Genomic DNA, 16,018 nt, shown 5'->3' with positions numbered 1-16,018 from the left:
CATCGCCCCTGAACCCAAAAGACCTGAATACAAGATGGTTACTGGCTTCTCTCGTGCCGATGAAAACATGATACTTGGCTCTTTGGCGTCAAATTTTGATGAATTTTTCTTTAGTAGTGACCAATGCAATGTTGATACGTTGGTCGAACAATTTTATAAAGTTGTGCATGACTGTCTGTGTAATTTCGTTCCCAAGAAATGTGTCAAGAGAAACCCCACGCATATATTGTACAACAGGGAAATCATCCAACTTGTACGCCGCATAAAGAGGCTTCGCAACCGGTGTAAATCACGGCACAAAAGTGATGCTGGGCTTCTTGTTTCCTTGAAAACGAGTCTGCGAACTAAAATGCACGACGCTAAGAAATTTTATGATGAGAACACGCTAACAATATTTATGAAATCCAATTCATCCAAATTCTGGAAAACAATTACTCCGTCCGGTCGCTGTTCTTCATCATTTGTTGTTAATGATAAACCATGTTCTAACCCTTCAGTTATCTCCGAAGCTTTTAACAAATACTTTAGATCGGTGTTTGAGAGTGACAATGGCACTACACCAACGTTTAGTTTAGTCACTGAATTGCCGTCCTTCCCGAAGTTGGATATAACATACAATGGAGTTCTGAATCTACTGTTACAAATTGACACGATGAAAAGTGCTGGAGCCGATGGTATACCCAATATGTTTGTTAAAAATTGTTTTGAGTGGTGTGCCCGCTACCTGATTGTGATTTTCCAAACGTCCCTCCTATCCGAAACCGTTCCACAAGTCTGGAAAATAGCTAATGTATTACCAGTATTTAAGTCCGGTAATAAACAATGCCTCTCCAATTATAGACCAATTTCCTTATTGTGTACTTGTTGCAAGGTATTAGAGCACATTATTCAGAAACATATTGTGTCGTACTTGTCTAACAACAATCTCCTCTGTAATAATCAGCATGGTTTCCGGGCTGGGTTCTCCACACTCACACAGTTAATTGAATTCTCACACGACATTGCATCATGCTTAAATAACCGCGATCAGATGGACGCCATTTTTATCGACTACTCCAAAGCATTCGATTTGGTTTCTCATAGTAAACTCATTTCTAAACTTGGCGCTTTTCTCAAAGGAACTCACGGCGTTCCACTACTAGGCTGGATTAAGGACTATTAACGGTTAAGATCCCAGTTTGTCACCTTCAATCACTCTCAATCAGCATCTGTCTCTGTCACATCTGGCGTCCCGCAGGGATCAGTTCTAGGGCCACTTCAATTTCTCATCTACATTAATGGCGTCGTCCAGATCACTACTAACACACCTGTTAAAATCCGTGTATATGCAGATGACTGCGTTCTGTATTCGAACATAAATAATGCATGCGACCAGCTAATTTTAAATAATGTGTTTTCTTGCAACACATGGCAGATAAAGATAAATTTCAGCAAAACTGTGTCGATGACATTCACTAACAAGAGGAATCCTTTGCGTTTTTCGTACATTAACAGCACTCATCAACTAACGCACGTAAACGAGTTCAAGTACCTAGGAGTAACCTTTTGTTCTAACTTAAATTGGTCAAAACACGTCGATTTAACTTGCTCCAAGGCACTGAAGAAACTCGGATTTTTAAAACGTACCTTAAAGGATTCGACTAAAAACTGTAAGTTGACAGCGTACAAATCTCTGGTAAGGCCTGTGCTTGAATACGCCTCGGCAGTCTGGTCCCCGCACTTCGCTAAAGACATCACTAAACTAGAAAATGTGCAGAAAACAGCAATAAGATTTACATATAAACGTTATGACCGCCAGTTCTCTCCCACAGCTCATGCCCGCACCTTATCACTTGACACACTTCAACACAGACGCATATGTGATCGCCTTATCACTCTTCACAAGATCTTCAACAAATGCATTTATGTTGACGCCCCGCTTTTCTTTTCTTTCGCTAGTTCTTCAGCACTTGTCACTCGCGTTACCAACCCGCTTAACATTGTGCCGTTTATGCCGTATTTGGACTGTTTCAAATATTAATTTTTTTCTTCGACAGTCGAGCTATGGAATGATCTGGATATTACATTACGTCAGATGTCTGTTGACCGCTTTGCGCAAGAATTACCTAATCATGTATTTTCTTATTAATACCACACTTTTGTTCATGTAAAATCTCGGATTCACACTTGTAATTATGCACTTTCCTACTGTTTTATCTATGTTTTCCATCCTCTGTACCACTCCTGCAATGTCCCAACTCATGGGATAGCAGTATTTGTAACTAAATAAATAAATAAAAACCTTTCGCAACATTGCTCTAGCATTTCAGCAAGATGTTGAACGTTGTGAAACGAAGAACAACGTTCTTAACGCGGCTTCAGTGTTGTAGCAGCATCATGTGCTACCAGACATATGTACCCCTACTGAATGACTACACTGACATTAACAGCAAAAACATTATGTACATAATAAAATGCTATCCCGGGGTACCTAGGATACAGCTGAACTGTAACGCAACACAGCTTTTAACTAACAGGTCACCTGAGGTATATGAACTGCGCTCACTAAAACGGACATGTAGAACTATAAATACTACTTGCTAGGCACGCAGTCTTCACATTTCTTAATGCTACAGACTAACAACCGGGGGCGCTGCCGTGGTGGCTCAGTGGTTATGGTGCTTGGTTGCTGACCCGAACGACGCGGGTTGGATCCAGGCCGCGGCGGTCGAACTTCGATGGAGGCGAAATTCTAGAGGCCCGTGTACTGTGCGATGTCAGCGCAAGTTAATGAACCCTAGGTGGTCGAACTTTCCGGAGCCCTCCACTACGGCGTCCCTCACAGCCTGGACATAGGCCCCCATAGATCATAAACCATAAACAGGACCAAGAACCAAGCAAAAAGGTTCTTACAGTCCTCAATCTAATTACAGGAACGGGGGCTGAGGAACCTGAGAATGACTGCCGGTACGCTGAACTTGTATGCATATTGTAACCTCGCGAACGACAAGGGATGTTACGCTTTCAGTTCTGTCTGTTTCTGCGCAGTTACAATATGCACAGATGTTCGAACAGTCAACTAGCCCGCCTTTCCTTGTTATCTACGCTGAGAGGCAGTCGAGCGAAATTCCAGCGACTAAAATGTTGACGTGCACTTCTTCAAATTTTTGGTGACGCCATTTCAAATATCTTCCACTTTCTCGATGTTTAGACTGCGTACATCTCTCTGCAACTATCCCATCTCCGTGCCGCGGATAAATAAATTGCACATCAACTCCTTTCATTACTAAACGCTACGCTAATCAGACTTGGTGATTGGTTAAGTATGGCCACGAACGTACTATACTGCCTTGCATCTAATACAACTAGTGGATTTGACAAGCAATTCATAAAAGGGGCGTCAAAAACTGGCGAAATAGATATTGTTCGTTCTCTGGTATTGCTAATGTTGAAAAATCCTAGTAAAGTGTATTCTACTCGTATGAAGAACTGAGGATTCACTGCCCTGGCCATTGATCTACCGCACCCAAACATAATTGTTTATTCATGCCTTGAGCTTCGCTTTCTAACGTATTTATCGTTTTTGTGACTCTTTATTTTCATGTGTCGAACGAAGACTTTTGCGTCAGCAGTGCTGCGGCTTGTCAGTGTGAGTATAGACTCTCCTTCATATTATTTAATTTTATTTAATTACCTTAAAGGCCCCGAAAAAGGGTGTCATATATAAGCGGTGGCAAAAATTTAAAGCACGAATTCAGAATATGACGGAAGTTTTTACATTATCAGTGAAAAGAATTCAGGAAGTGGTGATGGCAACATTGTTTAGAAGGTCGTTCGAGTCTTCGGCTGCACGAGGAACGAAGGAATCAGAAAAAGTGACGACGAGTGAGCGTGGACGGGCAACTTGTCGGTGATGGCTGGTGCGATGCGATATGCCTGCTGGAGGAAGAATATAAGGTGCGATCCGCATAGAACTGTGGAAGAATTTGTGAAATAAAGACAGGTCGCCAATGCGACGGTGGAGCGATAAGGGTGATATTCCTGATGCTGTTTTAAAGGAGGAAATGCTGATGTCATAAGAGTACTGTGAATGAATGAAACGAGCAGCGCGATTTTGAACAGATTCAATGGCATTTATGAGAAATACTTGAAGAGAATATCAGATGGGAAACGCCAATTCTAGTTTGGACCTGACGAATGACTTGTAAGCTAATAACTTTACATGTTGGGGAGCATGGTGAACATGGCGCTCTAGGAAACCTAACGTCTTGATTGCTGACGATATGTTAGTGACATACAAGCTCCAAGAAAGATCGCTAGAAATTGCTCTACTTTGATACTTGTATGACTGAAATAGTTGTACGGGAACTTCAGATATTACGTAAGAGAAGATTACAGGATTACCGCGAAGGCTAATGGAAAAAAGATTACACTTATGCAGGGTAAGCTTCATTAGCCACATATTACACTACTCCTGAACAGCATTAAGATCATTCTGAAGAGAAAATGAATCAGCGGTGGTGAGAATTGCACGATAAAGTACACATTCGTCACCGAACATGCGTATGTTAGATGTTACGTTTTAACGCAAATCATTAACGTCTATGAGAAACAGTAGTGGGCCAAGCACAGATCTTTGTGCGACGCCCGGCGTTACTAGAACAGAGTTAGAGACCTCATTGTCAGCGGAAACAAATTGCGAATGGTTACTCAAAAACTCTTCACTTCAAAACTTGGGGTGTAAATTTAATCGAGAAAGATTTATCAGCAGGCGTTTATGGGGTGCGTTATGAAAGGCTTCGGTAAAATCTAAAAACACGATGTCAGTCTGTAGATTAGAATCAAGGTTAGCATGCGGATCAAGAATGTATATAGCAAGTTGGGTCGCACAGGAGTAACTCCGGCGAAACCCGTGCTGAGCAGGACGGAAAAAGTTGTTCGAATCGAGGAATGCCATGATGTGGGTATATATGACACGCTCCATGACATTGCAGGGAATACTAGTTAGAGAGATGGGACGGTGATTAAGCGGCAAATTTTTGTTACCTGGTTTGTAGACTGGAACGGCCTTCCCATTTTTCAGTCTATAGGCAGCAGACCTGTGAACAGTGACGGGACGAATAACATGCACAGAAGAGATGAACATACATCTTTGGTATTACGCGCAATTTTTAGCGTTGATATTGTCACGTAGTGGTGACTGCAGTCCGGCGAACAGGAAAACAGTTAGAATGGCTCCTAAACGAAACTCTTTATTTGGGCTGACTTGCGCCCGCAAAGAACTGAATCACTCGGCGGCGGCGTAGCAACAAACGTGCTCGGCGGTCGTTGAACAAAATGCCCGCCGCTCTCGGCCATGCTCTTTTTAAAGCTGATAGCGAACTTTCGAGATAAAGGTTGGAAAGTTACTAGAACACTCTGTAACAACGCAGAGCCGGCTCCGCCTGAATGTGATCAATCGAGATAAATCTGGGTGCGTCTTGCATCACAAACAAAGCGATAAAGTGGCGTTCCGGCAGCTTTGAAGAATGAACAAACAAAATGCTACAAACATTCGCGGCAGTATTGTAAATTCGAGCAGAGGACGAAAGTATAATGTTTTCTTTTACTGACAAAATTCCTGCTGAAAGAAAATGTAGGTGGAGGCGTTGTATCTTGAATGACTGGGGGGCTTGGAGGAAACGTCGGATTGGTTTTTTTTAGTAAACACGGATGAAAAGACTGTGTTGAACATGTTGGCGCCTTCAGTTTCCCAACATCTGCGCCCGAAGCATCGGTGAGGGAAACAGTGCGTCTGTGCTGGTGGTTAATGACTTGCCAGAACCAATTGGGGTTAGTTGACAACATTTTAGGCAGAATGAAGTTAAAAAAGTGCGTTTGGCTTCTCGAATACTTGATAAATAGGTTTTTTTCTGATGAATAGTATTTGTTCCAAGCGTTCTGACTAGGAAGCAACTTGGGCGATCGAAAAAGCCACTTCTTTTTATTTTCAACGCATTCTAGTGTATTTGTGAACCACGTGTTTTAAAGGTTAGTTCGTATATTTATGTCCGGAATACCTGTCCACCACGCGAATTTTACTCTTAAACAAAGCCTAGTTATCATAGATGGATCTTTGACCAGAGTTAGATATAAATCGTGGGGAAAATGCGCGAAGTTCATTATTTATTGCTTTTTAGTTTCCTATATCGTACAGTGGGATAGTTTGTTTAGTTTTGAGCGTAGAGATGGTTTAATCGCAAAGCCGGCATGTATGACGTGGTGATCGCTGACACCGGGTACATACGTGATGGAATGAATGCACTCAGAGGTATCTGTTAATATTGGGTCTTGAATATTAGGCAGTTTTAAGTTACACGGGTTGGGTCTGATATAGTTAGAACGAGGTTAATATTAAGGCAAACGCCTAGAAATTCTTTAGCATCCCTATTACGTGTAGAGGTTTGATCAGGGCAGTTGATACTCGGAAAATTCAAAATCTCCGAATACGAGAGTGCAGGTGTTTTTGTAGGAAGTCTCAACTGTTAGGAGGCCTGTTTCAAACGTCGAGCACAGCGATGGGACATCCCTCGAGTAATGAAGAAGGAAGTAAAGAAAGCCTTAGAAGCAATTCAAAGGGGGAAAGGGGCTGGCTACGATCAGGTAACAGCAGATTTGTTGAAGGGCGGAGGAGGGACTAAGCTAGAAAACCTAGCCACCCTGTATACGCAATCCCTAGTGACCTCGAGCGTACCGGGAGCCTGGAAGAACGGTAACATCTTAATTCATTAGAAAGCAGACGTCAAGGACTCGAAGAATCACAGACCGACCTGCTTACTGTCCGTTGCCGGCAAGATATTTATTTATTTATTTATTTATGTACATACTGCAGACCATGGTTAGGTCCAAGCAGGAAGGGCAGGTGCACAAAAAGCAAAATTATAGCAACAAAAATACAACAATACAGCAAAGATAATGTAGTAAAACAACAATACAGCAATGCAAGACAAAGCAGAAAAAATACATAATACGCAATATCAAAAAAGATGGCTGAGGAACGCGTCTGATTTTCAGGGTTGATTAGGTTCGGTTAATGAGTTCCAGTCGGATATGGTGCGTGGGAAAAAGGAAAACTTGAACGAGTTAGTCCGGGCAAAATATGGTTTTAAAAGAGCTTTGTGATAGTGTCTTGTATTCCGTGTTGGCATTGGGGAAAGATAAGCAGAAGGGTCAAGTCTGAGTTTATTGTTAAGAAGTAATGAAAGAAAATCTAAACGAAAATTTCGTCTTCTTACCTGTAGTTCTTCAATACCGTTAGCATGCATCAAGTCTGAGGGTGAGTCAGTGGGTAGATATTTTGAATATATGAATCTAATTGCTTTCCTTTGAATGTTCTCGAGCTTATATATGTTAGACTTAGTATACGGGTCCCAAATTATGCAAGCATATTCAAGCTTGGGTCTAATTAGAGTATTATAACCTAAGAGCTTAACGTTAGCGGGGGCGTTTCGAAGTTTATGCCTTATATAACAGAGCTTACGGAATGCGAGTGAACAGATGTTATCTATGTGAGAGTTCCAAGAAAGGTTATTAGTAAGTGTTACACCCAAGTACTTTACGGACGCTACTTGTTGCAATGTTGATGATTCTAATTTATATACATATTCTAGAGCGTTTATCTTGTTAGTTATGCGAAGAGAAACGCTTTTATCTGCGTTCAGTGTCATGTCCCAGCGCTTGCACCACTGTACAATATTAGTAAGCGTATTTTGTAGGTCACTCTGATCGTTTTCATTGCTAACATCGCGAAAAAGGACACAGTCATCAGCATATAATCGAATATGTACGCCAGGGCAAACTTCATCGATGATGTCGTTAATGTATATTAGAAAGAGTAGTGGCCCCAGTACGCTTCCCTGTGGCACACCTGATGTGACTGGGAGACAGCCAGACTGGTGCCGACCGATTGAAACATGTTGACTCCGGTTAGTTAAATAATCATTTATCCAGGAAATAAAAATAGGCGGAAGTCCAATAGTTTTTAGTTTTAGAATTAGGCTGTGGTGTGGAACTTTGTCAAACGCTTTACTGAAATCTAGAAAGATCGCGTCAATCTGGCTGTTATTGTCAAGTGATGCCGCAAATGAATGGATAACTGAAAGTAGTTGAGTTACTGTGGAAAACCCTTTGCGAAAACCATGCTGGTAATCTGTCAGAATGTTGTTGCGATCTAAGAATTCATTAATGCTAGTTGCGACAATATGTTCCATTAATTTGCAGCAAGATGACGTTAAGGATATAGGTCGATAATTGCTCACCTGAAGGCGGTCGCCTTTTTTAAATACAGGTACGACTCGGGCTATCTTCCAGTCTTCAGGTACACACCCGGTTAACAATGACACGCGAAATATAATAACCAAAAACCTGGCCAGAGATTCAGCATACCTCCGAAGAAAACCGTTAGGAATATCGTCGGGCCCTGGGGATGATTTAATTTTCAGGTTTAGTAACATTGCAACGACACCATCATACGAGATGAAGTTAACTTCAGATAACTTCATCTTCAGATAACTTCATAACTTCAGTTAACTAGGGTAATCCCTAATAGAGTCAGAACAAGCTTAGACTTCCATCAACCAAATGATCAGGCAGGCTTCCGTAAAGGATACTTGACAATAGACAATATCCGCGCTATCAATCAGGTGACAGAAACTTGCGCGGAATATAAAAAAACCCTATATATAGCCTTCATTGATTATGAGAAAGCAATTGACTTTGTAGAAACCTCAGCGGTTATGTAGGCATTGTGGAATCAGAGTGTAGGAGAATTTCATACGAAAATACTGGAAGATGTTTATAACAACTGCACAGCTACCATAGTACTCCATAAAGTCATCAATAAACTTCCAATGAGTAAAGGTGCCTGGCAGGGAGACACGATCTCGCCAATGCTCTTCACTGCCTGCTTACAGGAGGTATTCCAGGGCCTGAAATGGGAACAATTGGGGATAAGAGTTCATGGAGAACACCTAAGTAATTTGCGATTCGCTGCCTTGCTTAGTCTCTCAGGGCACGAACTGCACAGCATGATCAATGAGTTAGACAGGCAGAGCAGAACGGTGGGGATGAAAATTAACGTGCAGAAAACCAATTTAATGTTCAACAGTCTTGCAAGGGCACAGCAGTTCGCAGTTCGTAGCGAGGTGCTGGAAGTAGTTGGAGCACATTTAAGAAAGAAAATAAACTCTGAAATCAAGGACTTCATTCAGTCATGTCAAGTGTGTGCAGCATCACAATCTAGCATCACACGCAGATCCCATGTATCTGTGGGACAGAGTCAGCACAGCCCGAATGGAGTACAAAGGTCGGACTTTCTTAGTCACTGTTATTGCAAGAGCAACTTCTGGAAAGTTGACGAGCTTACATCTACCGCTGTTTCTGCTATTATGAAGAAACTGTAGGCACAGTTTGTACACTATGGCATTCTAGCTATTCTTGCCAGTGACAATGGTCCTCAATTTGCTTGCAGTAAATTCGCTGAGTTTTTCTTTATGTGATAGTCTGTTCATGACACGTCAAGTCCGGGTTTTGTCCAGTAAAAGGGAATCGTCGAGTTGTCAAGTGGGCAGCCGAGACAGCAAAGTATCTTCTAAAGAGGCATAGTAAACAGGGCAAGGTCCACATTTGTCTATCTTAGGTCATCGCAATACGTCATGCTAAAGCGGAAAGGCAAGCCCAACTCAGCTCATGATGATTAAGAGAACTTGTACTACACTTCTAACGACAAATAAGCTCTTAAAGTCATGCACATTAAACCAGTGAGCAGAATGGATTAAAAAGAGAAGGCGGATGAAAATGTACTGCAACAATAAGGCACGGCATCTCCTCACAGTACGCAACGAAGACATGGTGCGAGTAAATCCACCTGCTGCAGAACTGCCACGGGGAAAGGGTAGAGTTGGGGAACCTGCAACTGCAAGGTCCTGCACCGTCGTCGTCCATGGCAGCACACTGAGAAAAAACAGGTTTCACTTGCGACGGGTGCCGAAACCAAAAGACGCAATCCCCGGAATAGACTTTGTAGACAATCGTGAGTTTCCCGCCAGTACAGACGATGTCAGTACGCCACCAGATACATCAACTGTCACACCACAGGCATTTCAAAGTAGGCATTCATCCACGGTTACGGAAGAGGGCTATGTCAGGCCGCAAGAACCGTCGGTACAGTTTAAACCGCGGCCGGTGCCGAAGAGTGGCACCGTAGGACCTAAGAGACTACGTTGTGCAATGAGAGCCTTGCGACAAGGTGTGGTGACAGTCATCACTGAGATCGCATAGTACACGGGCCTCTAGAGTTTTGCTCTTTTGAAATTCGACCGCCACGGTCGGGATCGAACCAGCTTCTTTCGGGTCAGCCGCCGAAGCACCATGAGCACTGAGCTACCGCGGCAGCAAGAATTAATATCACGTGGCGTGGCATAGCGATATGTGTAATCCAAAATCAAAGCAAAGTTTAAGGAATCACATTAGAACACCACCAAACAGCACCGCGTTTATTGCCCGAAATACGGCCGGGAAGTCAACTTGAACGAGAATTGCTATCTTTCTGAACAGAACATTACGTGGAGATTTTTTCTCGTTAATGATTCAGTGCTATGGAAACGAGGAAACTCCACTTTATCACAGGCGCGCGCTTCAGTATTAAAAAAGTGCACTTCTCAGAACATCTGTTCTACAACTATACTTCCTGATGTGGACAGTAAGGGCTCGTGTTTTTCAGCTCGGCGGTCAGAAAATAATGCTCGCCCCATAGTTGCAACAACAGAGTGGCGTTAAAGAGCTCGTTACAAAGTGTTTACAGGCCAATTATGTTTGTGTCATACCAATATTAACGACAGCCTTAGACCGTGTTTGTTTCAGAGTTTGTGTTTATGGGGGCCTTAACGTCCCGAAGTAACTCAGGCTATGAGGGACGCCGTAGTGGAGGGCTCCGGAAATTTCGACCACATGGGGTTTTTTAACGTGCACTGACATCGCACAGCACACGGGCCTCTATAGTCTTGCCTCCATCGAAATTCAACCGCCGCGCCAGGGATGGGACTCGTTTCTTTCGGGTAAGCAGCCGAGCGCCATAACCACTGAGCCACCGCGACGGCTGTTTGTTTCAGAGACAGATAAATTTTACAGTTACATATAGATGGATAACTGATTATTTAAGTGGTTATATTTTACGAACTCGCCGTCTAATATTAGCCAATTAGGGAGAGCGCTCCAAGTTGTTCACTCGAAGGTATTTTACCAGCACTATCCCTCGCATATCTTCAGTCAGCGTTCAGTAGAACGATCTGTGCGTTGCGTCTTGATGCGTGTTTTTTCTAACGGGGCTCTATACGTCGGAGTGAGCAAAAATGCGGGCACAAACGCACTCTAGGAAAAATTGCATATGCAACTTTTGTTTCATGTTGCTTTTTTAGCATGAACAAAAATCTTTGATCCTTGATTCCTCCTCTAATTAGCGAACGCAGTTTTCTTTCTCCAAGCCACCCATACAGCTCTGTTTCTTGAAGGGAGCAAAAGGTATTCGGTTGAATTTGAAGAGCACAAGATTGCCATTTGAGCCGTAGAATTACTAGAAACATTCGCGCATGAAAAAGCCGGGTTCAAAATATTTAGTGTCCAGATGCTTGTGGTGTCGGGCTGTGTTTTCTTGTGCTGATAACAGATGCTTGGAATTTTTTCGCTGCATTTTAAAATGAGCGTTGTCCCCTAGCCTGCGATTCGCACTAATCTATGACAGAAAATGCCCCATTTACAAAGGAAATAAAGTAAACAAAAACTAACAATATTTTTATGCCACCATTGTGTGCGCGTTTTGCCAGCCTTCTGTTTGCAGGCATGTGACATTTTTTACCGAGACTCAAGTGGTCAGATGACCATGTAATATATAGCTAAGTTTTTTGGTGGGTGAGGAGTCGTGCGTTTAGCGCAAACCGGAATGACTACGTCTGAATGTGAATGCCTTGCCTCCAGTGCACCGTCCTGGGACTGGCGACAAGCACAAGTCCGCTGCAGGCGATTGCGGCGGCACGGGACATCTACGTCGCTCTGGTGAACAAAGTGTTTCCCCTCTGTGAGTCCAACCACGAAGAATATTCATTTGGCATCTTTTTTTATGCAGGTGCATCCATCCGCGTTAAAAGTAGCTTGCATAACTCCTAGAGCATAGTTGGTAGATTATACAAGTTTCATGAGGGCAGTTTCGATCTACAGAAAGAGGATAGCACCCCAAAAACTCTTCACTGCTCGACGAGAACCGAAATTACAATATGCCTCCCAAATCATGGCCCAGCGCTGCATCACAATACGCGCTAGTAAAAGGCAAATGAAACAGTACATGAGCGGTGAGATAGCGTGGGGCTCTTTCGCACTGTAACGAGCAATGCTAAGCCTCGTGATAGTGAAAAGCGCAATCATACAGATAGGTCCAGCAGCGTGAAAAGAGACGAGAAAAGAGAGGGTAAAAATTACAACAGCTGCACAAACCACAAAGCGGCTACGTAGAATACCGGGCTGCACGCATTGACCTCTGCACGGTTCGACGTGGTGGCCGCTTGTTCTGGTCCCGGAAGCGATGTCGTGTTTCGCTGCTCCGGTTCAAAGTGTTTTAACACCAGGCAACCTTTTTTCGCCCTTCCCATTCACAGTAGTGACAACGATGCGGGGGCGGAACTTGTATTTATCAAGCTCGGCACACTGCACTGCACTTCTCGCGGGCCGAAGTGCATGCACTGCGGATGCAACTCCAGTGAAAAAAAAAACAAAACCCTGAAGCGACATTACTTAATGTGCTGTTGACGTGACTATGCTCGATATTGTCACACTACAAAGCCCGGAGTTTGGGCTTATTCACATCACATCACATCACTTTATTACCTCAAATACCCCCAGTTATGGGGTATTACATAAGGGTTGGCTACAGATAGAATCAAATTTTATGTACAAAGATGTTATTCGTTAAATATGGCAGTTATATAATTCAAAAATGAGGATGGACAGGTGGTTGCAGCGACGTTGTGGGGAAGGCCGTTCCAGTCTTTGGCTGAGCGAGGAAAGAATGACGCGGCAAACGTTATGGCATGAGTCTGTGGACGGCAAACTTTCCGGGGATGACCAAGGCGGAGTGAAATGCGTGCTGGGGGGCTAATCTAGGGTGGAATACGCAATGAGGTGTAAAAAAACTTCTGAAATAAACATACTGGCGATGCGACGACGACAGGCAAGGTTTGTTAGGCTCAACTGCGCTTTTAAAGATGATATGCTGATATCATATGAATAACATGAATGAATGAATCTAGTGGCTCGGTTCTGTAGCGATTCTAGTGATGTTAACAAATAGATTTGGTTAGGGCTCCAAATGGGGGATGCATATTCTAGTTTTGTTCGAACGAGGGACTTGTAGGAAAGAAGATTGGTTTGGTTTATGGGGTTTAACGTCCCAAAGCGACTATGGCTATGAGAGACGCCGTAGTGGAGGGCTCCAGAAATTTCGACCACCTGGGGTTCTTTAACGTGCACTGACATCGCACAGTACACGGGCCTCGAATTTCTCCTCCAAAGAAATTCAGCCGCCGCGACCGGGATCGAACGCGCGTCTTTCGGGCCAGCAGCCGAGCACCATAGCCACTGAGCCACCGCGGCGGCGTAGGCAAGAAGATTAACGTTTGGCGGTGCATGGCGCCAATGACGTTTCAGGAAACCAAGGGTTTTGTTAGCTGATGATTCCAGGTTAGATCTTGGCTTAAGGTTACACCCAGGTATTTATAGGATTTGGTTAATTCTACTGCAACGCCAGAGAGTACGTAAGGGAATAAAAGAGGCTTGTGTTTGCGGTGAAATGACACGTGTTTGCATTTCTTGGAGTTAAGCTCCATGAGCAACTGGCTGCACCAGTCTTTTATACAGGTTAGGTTGTTTGAGAGTGATAGCTGATCGGATGGGTTATTAATTGTGCGGTAGACGACGCAGTCATCGGCAGACATGCGGATGTTAGAAGAAGCATGCATGGGTAAATCGTTGATATATATAAGAAAGAGGAGGGGACCAAGCACTGAACCTTGAGGAACGCCTGATGTGACTGGGAGTGAGTTAGAGGATTGGTTATTAACATGGACAAACTGGGGGAGACCTGCTAAAAATTTTTTTAGCCATTGTAAAACATTAGGGTGTAAATTTAACAGGGAAAGTTTTAGTAGTAAGCGTTTATGAGGTACCTTGTCAAAGGCTTTAGCAAAGTCCAGAAAGATTGCGCCGGTTTGAAGGTTAGAATCAAGATTTATATGCAGATCATGAACGAAAATCGCTAATTGTGTTTCGCAGGAGAAACCCTTACGAAATCCTTGCTGAGATTGATGGAAAAAATGGTTCGAGTCAAGAAAATGAATTATTTGCGAAAAAATGACATGCTCCATAATTCTGCATGGCACACTAGTCAAAGAGATGGGACGATGGTTAAAAGGTGATTCTTTGTTACCTGATTTGAACACTGGAACGACCTTCCCCACTTTCCAGTCGCTGAGTATGTTACCTGTGTGAAGTGGTTGCGCAAACAGTAAAGATAAGTATGCTGCAGAATTGTGCCGAGTATTTTTTAACAGCTTCGAGGTTATTTCACCAATACCTGCTGAGGATGATATTTTAATATTCACGTTTTTAATGTCACGTTGTAGTGACGGCAGTCCAGTGGTCAGGAAGACACAAGAAAGACTTGCAAACGAAGCTCTTTATTTGGGCTGACTTGCGCCCGCAAAAGAACTGGATCACTCGGTGGCGGCGTAAGCAACAAGCGTGCTCGTCAATCGTCGAACTACGAATGTCCGCCGCTCGTGGCATCGCTCAATTTAAAGCCGGCAAGGAAACTTCCAGATAACAGGTCAAGATCATCTACGGTAATCTGGAAAAACCTAGATGCAGCCTTTCATGGCTGCGAACAATCGAGATTAGTCTGGTCGCTTCTCGCGCCACGAACAAAAGTGATAACGACCCTTTTCTGCTGCCTTGAGCGTGAACGAACACACACTGCAATGATACGTGGCATTACCCCCCTTCCAAAGAAGCATCGTATCGATGCTTTAAAATGAGAATAAACACGGACAATGAAAACTTCCAGTCCTTTAGCGTTCATAATATGGCTTCAGGCGTACGACATGTACGACTTCCGGGCGTGTGCGGCGTCGCTGAGATGTTGTCGTGCCGTCGGGGATGACTTCGTAGTCGAGGTCACCGATGCGACGGAGAACCTTGTACGGGCCAAAGTAGCGTCGCAGCAACTTTTCACTCAATCCACGGCGGCGAACTGGCGTCCATATCCAAACACGATCACCTGGCTTGTAATGCGTGTCTCGTCGGCGCAGATTGTAGCGTCGGGCGTCGGTGTGCTGCTGGTCTTGAATGCGAAGCCGCGCAAGTCTTCGGGCTTCCTCGGCGCGGTGAAGGTAGGCGGCGACGTCGAGGTTGTCTTCGTCAGAAACGTGCGGGAGCATTGCGTCGAGTGTTGTCGTGGGCTTCCTGCCGTATACCAGCTGGAATGGGGTAAACCTGGTTGTCTCCTGGACGGCAGTATTGTACGCGAAGATCACGTAGGGCAGAATGGAGTCCCACGTCTTGTGTTCGGCGTCGATGTACATGGAGAGCATGTCTGCGATGGTCTTGTTCAGACGCTCTGTGAGTCCGTTGGTTTGTGGATGATAGGCAGTTGTCCTCCGATGGCTTGTCTGGCTGTAGTTTAAAATGGCTTGCGTCAGCTCCGCTGTAAATACCGTCCCTCTGTCTGTGATGAGCACTTCGGGGGCGCCGTGTCGCAGGAGAATTTGCTCGACAAAAAATTTTGCGACTTCTGTTGCGGTACCATTAGGCAACGCTTTTGCTTCGGCGTATCGGGTCATGTAGTCGGTGGCCACGATGATCCACTTGTTACCTGATGAAGAAGTCGGAAAGGGGCCGAGGAGGTCCATTCCTATTTGCTGAAAGGGCTTAGTTGCAGGTGGTATGGGGTTGAGGAGTC

General features: G+C 44.0%; 1 protein-coding gene across 1 annotated transcript in view; it reads left to right on the top strand.

The window, feature by feature from the left end:
• LOC149344801 (uncharacterized) overlaps positions 1-16,018 on the top strand; it is a 76,722-nt gene that overhangs the window by 30,376 nt on the left and 30,328 nt on the right. Inside the window, exons 6-7 of the mRNA XM_089547309.1 lie at positions 3,596-3,628; positions 11,989-12,088. Coding sequence (XP_089403435.1) covers positions 3,596-3,628; positions 11,989-12,088 — 133 coding nt within the window. The remainder of the gene's footprint in view (positions 1-3,595; positions 3,629-11,988; positions 12,089-16,018) is intronic.

The sequence above is a fragment of the Amblyomma mixtum genome, chromosome 5 (genome assembly GCF_055824585.1).
Source record: "Amblyomma mixtum isolate Tamu chromosome 5, ASM5582458v1, whole genome shotgun sequence".
NCBI classification, from domain to species: domain Eukaryota; kingdom Metazoa; phylum Arthropoda; class Arachnida; order Ixodida; family Ixodidae; genus Amblyomma; species Amblyomma mixtum.
This window is presented reverse-complemented; position numbering and strand designations above follow the sequence as displayed.